At 39.9% G+C, this 7,337-nt stretch overlaps 1 protein-coding gene across 1 annotated transcript; it reads right to left on the bottom strand.

The window, feature by feature from the left end:
- Pdik1l (PDLIM1 interacting kinase 1 like) lies at window positions 1-6,369 on the bottom strand (the record flags this gene model as incomplete). The annotated part of the gene is given in 2 exon segments (XM_005394842.2): window positions 1-1,323; window positions 6,068-6,369. Coding segments are annotated over 2 exon segments (1,026 nt in total). The 3' UTR covers window positions 1-582.
- Window positions 6,370-7,337: the final 968 nt, after the last annotated feature.

Below are 7,337 nucleotides of genomic sequence, written 5' to 3'. Positions count from 1 at the left end.
TTAGTATTTTTCATTAGAGGGGACAGGAAGGGAGATGAGGGGAGGTTTATTTATTTTTCATCACTGATTTCATCAGCAAATCTCAAAAACTCAAACCTGTAACAAATAATTTAAACAGAAGTGGCATTTTCTTCATCTGGAATGCAAAATGCACACATTCACATACTTACATATACATAAATATATACATATATGTTTCCTTTACAAAGCTTCAAAGGTTGCATTACCAGCACGCAAACCTCTTCTTCCATGGAAATGCCTAATACTGACAAGGAATGTCTAAAATACTTAAGAGACATTTTCAGAAAACTGGACTCTTTTCTTGGCTCTTTTCCTGCCAAACTACTACCAATGGTCATTGAAAAAAAAATTTTACACCTACATTGGTAATACACATTTAAAACATACTAACGAAATGGCTGGCTTAAATTCAGAAAAATAAAGAAAAAGAAAACAGCCCACAATAAAATCTAAACCCTTAGAACGTGGGGTTAGCTTTTTGTATTCTTTTTCAGCCACATGACGTTGCATCACTGTTAAATCAGAAGCAGCATGTCATCCAAGATATTTGCAAATAATATGTCACGTTTCCCAGCTACTATCTTTAAATGCAATTTGTACTAATCTGAGTTCTAATTCAAAAGCATCTGGGCGATCCTGAGGGTTTGCAGCGAGCATTTCCTTAATCAATTGTTTCATTCGCCCATTCATAGACTTTTTTTTCACAGGAATGAGAAGTTCCATTTTGGGATTTTCCAGAAGTGCCTCCCCAACAGGCACAATCTCAGTTCCTTGTTTTACATAACTCCCCAAGAGTTCCTTCTTTGTTTCTGTGTCTATGAATGTGATCCTTTCCAGCATGGCCCAGATGATGATCCCCAGAGCAAAGATGTCTGCTTTTGCTGTATAGTGTCCTTCCCACACTTCAGGAGCCATGTAGAAATCGGTTCCACAGGCGGTGGAAAGGAAACACTTGTTTACACTGACCGGTTCTTCTGGGTTTTGCCCAGAGGCTGAGCAAACTTTACTTAGACCAAAATCAGCCACTTTCAATGTGGGTTCCAAATCACTTGTATCCAACCTGCTTTGAGAAATCAGGATGTTATCAGGCTTCAGATCTCGGTGGATGATCTGGTTTTTATGCAAGAAAGCCAGGGCACTGCTCAGCTGAAGCATGAAGCTGGTGTTAGTTTTACGATTGGGTTTTCTGGACAGCAGATATTCATTCATATCGCCTCCGTCACAAAAATCCATCACAAACCACAAATAATAGGCGCTTCTGGGATCAAAGGCAATTTCTCCTTTTAATGAAGTCTCTACAAGCTATAAGGAAAAAAGAAACATTATAATCATCTGCGCAGGTCATACAATTTAGTTACAGAAAAATACCTGACTCAAAGGTTAAGTCAGTCCTTAGTTTTGTTTTGGTAGTGCTGGGGACAGAACCCAGGTCCTGCACATGCTAGGCAAGTGCTCTATCACTAAGCTATATCCCTAGCCCTAAATCTCTAATTTTAGGTAGAGACTCCATGAACATTTTATTCTGTCAGTATGTTCATATGTGCATTTTAAACGTTTGTACTTCAAACTGGCATTTTGTTCCTAATGAATATATACCCAATCTTCTAGTTAAGAGATAAAACTTTAAAAATAGATTTTAAAAAATGGCTAGCCCACAGTGCTGGCCTGGCAAGCGCAAGGTCTTGAGTTCAATCCCCAGTACCAAAAATAAAGATAAAAATAAAAAAATGTCTAGCCAAGTGTGGTGGAACACCCCTATCATCCCAACACAAAGAAGGCTGAGGCAGGAAGATCACTGTGAGTTCAAGGCTGGCCTGGGATACATAGTGAGTTCAAGGGCAGCCTAAACTGCAGAGTGAGACCCTGTGTCAAAAAAAAAAGCTTTGAGCAATACGGACACAATCAATATTTAAATAATGTTTTAGAAAAGGCCAGACAGTAAATATTTTAGGCTTTAGGCTTGACAAGCTACATAAGGTTTTTATTTTCATTCTTTCCTTTTTAAAATTAAAAAAACAAGTCTTGCCAGGTATGGTAGCACAAGCATGAGTCCCAGCACTTGGGAAACCTGAGGCAGAAGAGTCAATACAAGTTTGAGGCCAGCCTGGGCTATGTAGTTGAGGCAGCGGGGGTCAATACAAGTTTGAGGCCAGCCTGGGCTAGCCTGAACTATATAGCAAGACCCTGTCTCAAAAAACGAAAGTATAAAAACTATTTTCAGTACTCAGATCATATGAAAATAGCCATAGGTCTCTCATTTAAAGCTACAGAAATACAGTGTCCGATTTCTTTACTTTTGCTGTATAGGGAACATTAGCCATGCATATTATCTATGTATAGTCCAAGCTCTTTATGGGCTGTGGGACTTTGTGTGCCATGACTCCTGCTGACCCTTCCTGTCTCCTCTAAAACAGATCTCTGTATACTGCTGTCTTACTCTTCTTTCAATTCTTAAAATGCCTTATGTCTTTTGCTTTAAGATCTTTCTACATATACTTCTTTCTGCCTGCTTGTCACTTATCTAGCTAACAGCTGCCGAGTCTAAAAGTTTTAAACAGCTTATAATTCCTGAACTTCAGAATTACATCGGGTTCCCTATTACGTGCATCTGCACCATCCTGTAATTCTCATTCATGACACTTGTCACAAGTACGTAGACTGGAAACCAAATTCCAATACATGAGATTATGTCTTCTGCTAATTATTTGTTTGACACTGTCTCCTCAGTGAATTTTTTAGTTATCAGGAGAAGATTTAATGATTTCTACTGACAGTAAAGAAAAATATATCTGGGAAAACAGAGAAAATTACAAATTTTATAAAAAGAATGGAGAAGACCATGCATAGGGACTCTGGTCACACTATATATTTGTCTTTACTGATGTAAAGATTGGCTGTCTTTATCAAATTAGAAGAATTTAGAGACGGCACTTGCTAAATGTGTTTGTGAAATGTCTGGTCAACTGAATTCAATGAAAACACCATTTTAATGCAGGTACTTATTACTAAGTACATCCCATGTGCCAAGTATTGTTTCTACCTCACTTCTAATTTCCACAACTTCCATGGAAAGTAGAAATTGTTACCCATAATTTACCTATGAAGAAATAGATCCTCAGGAAAGTTGGGATTATTAATTCAAGTTTTTCTAACAGCTAAGAGTGCCAGAAGTCTACTACAGGTCTATCAGGATTTACAGGATGAAAAGGTTTACTAAACAAAAAGGCAATTTAAAAACACAACAAGGCCGGGCATGGTGGCACACGCCTGTAATCCCAACACTCGGGAGGCTGAGGCAGGAGGATTCTTGTGAGTTCAAGACCAGCCTGGGCTACAAAGTGAGCTCAAGGCCAGCCTGAACTGCATAGAGAGACCCTGTCTCCAAAAGATTTAAAAAAGAAACAAAACAAAACAACATTCTATCAGAATGCTGGGCATGGTGGTACACGTCTGTAACCCCAGTGCTCTGAAGGCTAAGCAGGAAAATCGCTAGTTTGAGGCCAGTCTGGGCTATAAGGAGGGATCCTGTCTCAAAAAAGGAAAAAAAGTTCATTGAATCAAGTCTGGTAGTACTTTACATCTCTGGAAAGCCAGATGTGCTGGCAAACATTTATAAATCCCAGCACTCTGGGAGGCCAAGGCAGGAAGATCTCAAGTTCAAGCCCTACCTGGGCTAAGCTGGAACTTTGCCATCTTCCTGTCTCAGCCTATGGAGCAGCTGTTGGTTTTTCTACTTTTAAGAGAGAGTATGAGCCAGATGCAGTGGTGAATGCCTATAGTCCTAGCACTTGGGAGGCGAAAGCAGGAGGGTCACAAGTTTCAGTCCTGTCCGGGCAACTGAGCATGACCCTGTTTCTCAAGATAAAAAATAAAAATAAAGCAGCCCACCAGGAGATGTGGCTCAGTGTGAAGGCCCTGGCTTCAATCCTCAATAACACACACACACACACACACACACACACAAATAAAACTTGAGGTATGGTGGCACATGTATGTAATCCCATCTAAAGCAGAATTACAAATCTGAGGGCTGGGGATTTAGCTCAGTGGCACAGCACCTGCCTGGTAAGCACGACATCATGAGTTCAATTTCCAGTACCCGGGGGAAAAATAACCAAACACACAAAGAAACAAAAAAAACAAAAAAAAAACCACACACACACAAAAAATTACAAATTTGAGGTCAGCCTGTCTCAAAATAAAAAAATAAAAAGGGCTGGTAACGTACCTTAGTGCTCCCTGGTAACACACACACACACACACACACACACACACACACACACGAGAGAACTTCAGTGCATATGGTGCTAAATTGCAATACAAATTCTTTCATTGTATAATGTCAAATCCAAGTCTCTAATTACACAGATTAATCTGTTTTTGCTATTGCTAGTCTAAAAGCTTTTATTTATTTATAATTTTTGAGATAGGGTCTTGCTATGTAGTTCAGGCTGGCCTTGAACTAGTGGCAACCCTCCTGCCTCAGCCTCCTGAATGCTGGGTTTATGGGTATGCATGTTTTAAACCATTGATGGTAACCTTTTAGAGCTTTCAGTGGTAACAAACAGCATGCTGCAGCATGTGTGCCATAAGTTCACCACTGTTTTAAACAATCTTTTAAATAGTAAAAGCCTGAAGGTCTGACGCTGACGGTAAATTCTGAATTTTGATAAACTCGAGGCTGTGTGTGGTGGCACACACCTGCAACTCCAGTACTTGGGAGGCCCAGGCAGGATTGCCTCAAGTTTAAGGTCAGCCCGGGCTACACAGTGAGCTCAAGGAGAGCATGAACTATATGAGCATGAACTATATAGTGAGACCTTGTCTCAAAAGCAACGACAGAAACAAAAATCCACTCAAGAAAAGGTGTTTACTTTTCCAAGAAGGACTGGTCTTAAATTCTGCTCTGGCCTTTCACTAGCTGTTTTAAGTATCTTGTCCATTGTGTGACAGTGATAGAGATTCTTTTAAGGCAGAAAACAACCTTTATATATATATATATTTTTTTTTTTGGTTTTTCTCTGGTACCAGGAACTGAACTCACGACCTTGCGCTTGCCAGGCAGGTGCTTTGCCACTGAGCTAAATCCCCAGCCCCTAGAAGACAACCTTTAAAAAACACTTTCTCACACCAGGCATGGTGGTATACACCTGTAATCCCAGCACTTGGGAGGCTGAGGCAGGAGAATCACCATAATTCCAAAGCTAGTCTGGGCTAGACAGTGAGTTCAAGGTAAGCTTGAACTACATAGCAAGACCCCATCTCAACAAACAAACAACCCAACTTTCCCAGTTGTACAAAAGAGTAATTTGGAAGGGAGCATAACCGTTAGCTGTGAGATGGTCTTTGGTTCAGCTCCCAATCTGTCTCTTGCTAGAAAAGTGACTTTCGATAAATTCATTATTCTAAGTCTCTGTTTCTTCATTTGTTATTGAGATAACAGGATTTTCCTCTTAGGATTGTTTTGAGCAACTGCCTCTAAAGCTCTTAGCACAGACCACAGAATCAAGTAGGGAAAAAAGTTAGCTACTGGCACTGTGAACATTCAGGTGCGAAACATGCTTTGTGGAAACTAACTGAAATTGAATGAGTAAGAAACCGCATAACCCTCTAAAACCGCAGAGGCTCATGTTTAAATCAGTGATTAATAAAAAAGATGTCCAATTATGTATGTGTGCTAGGATTGGTTGTAGTTTTTCCTTTTCTTCTGTCTTCAGTTCAAAAATACTGATCTCAAAGAAGTAAACTTCTTAGACTCTGGTTTCAAGCACTTTAGCTCCTCTCTTACCCTATTCCTATGCACACTGGCAAGCACCATGGAGTAACAGGTGGCTTATGATATTTTTAGGTATGTGCATCACAAGTTTAAATAAAACCTTGCTTTAAAGCAAACATTTATTCTATACTTGGCAGACCTATCTACCCTTCACTATAAAATATCTGCATTGAAAGGGTGCAAGTTCATCTGACCCTTTCATCTCTCTTTCTTGCAAACCATGTCATGCCCGAATCGTTTCTACTGTATTTCATATCCAATGACACATACCTGTAAGTAAAGGGAAGAATTAGAGCCATGGGACATCTTTTGCACCATCCCATCTTTTTGTAGGATGCATTCCTCCAAGTGAATCACATTTGGATGTTGGCTCTTGATACTGCTTAGTGCCCAGAACTCACGAAGGGCTAGTTCAACATTTTCAGGTGCGTGGCATCGAATTTTCTTCACTGCAACCCGTGCAGAAGTCTTTCTGATGACGGCTTCATACACAACACCGTAACTACCTCGGCCTACCTCCCGTATTAGATCGTACTTTGGCTGGCTACTCACCATCTTCAAGGTCGAGGTTTCTACAAAAATCAACAAAGTGCTCTTGAAATTAGGTACACCTACTGGCTTGTATTTCTCTTTATGTATAATGTAGTTATCATCTGTCTCACTCTGCAGTGCTTGAAGGATATTTGATGTATCTTGGACAAATCTAATTCTCATAATAATGAAGCTAACAGGTAGTATTTACATATGAGGAACTATTTCAAGCACTTTAAAATACTCATTTAATCCTCACAATAATCTTATGAAGTAGATTTTATTATAGTCATTTTAGAGATGAGGAAATTAAAGTACAGAGAGATTAAATAAAATATGTAAGTCAAAAAGCTAGTTGGGCCGGGCGTGGTGGCACATGCCTGTAATCCCAGCACTGGGGAGGCTGAGGCAGGAGGATCGCTGTGAGTGAGAACAGCCTGGGCTACAAAGTGAGCTCAAAGCCGGCCTGCACTGCCAGACCCTGTCTCAAGGAAAAAAAAAAAAAAAAAAGAAAAGAAAAGAAAAGAAAAGCTAGTTGGACTGGGGATACAGTTTAGCGGCACAGCGCCTGCGAGAGGTCCTGAGTTCGATTCCTGGTACCAAAAAAAAAGCTAGTAACTGGTGGACCTGGGATTTGAACTCAAGCCATCTGGCTCAGACAGCCCAAAATTCAACTACTAGACTATACTTTGCTTCTTATACAAACTGCTTGAAAATGTCACCATTAAAAATAAATCACAAAATTCAGCATTTTAATTTATTGATCCTGAATAAACAAGAAAGCAACCAGCTTCTCTTTAACCTTGACGGAGCCATAAAGTTACAAAAACAAAAAGCCTCACTGAAATACAAACACCTGGCTTACGCTTAAAGACTGAAAGTGAACCAGATCACTTATAGAACTGAAAACATCTAGTTGTTTTTATTACTTAAAAGTGAATAGTCTAAGTGGGGTGTGCTGGTGCACGCCTGTAATGCCAACACTCAGGAGGCTGAGGCAGGAGAACTG

This window comes from Chinchilla lanigera, unplaced genomic scaffold, assembly GCF_000276665.1.
Source record: "Chinchilla lanigera isolate Chin_1 unplaced genomic scaffold, ChiLan1.0 scaffold00051, whole genome shotgun sequence".
In the NCBI taxonomy this organism is placed as follows: domain Eukaryota; kingdom Metazoa; phylum Chordata; class Mammalia; order Rodentia; family Chinchillidae; genus Chinchilla; species Chinchilla lanigera.
Note: the sequence above shows the minus strand (reverse complement) of the source record. Positions and strands in the feature narration are given on the sequence as shown.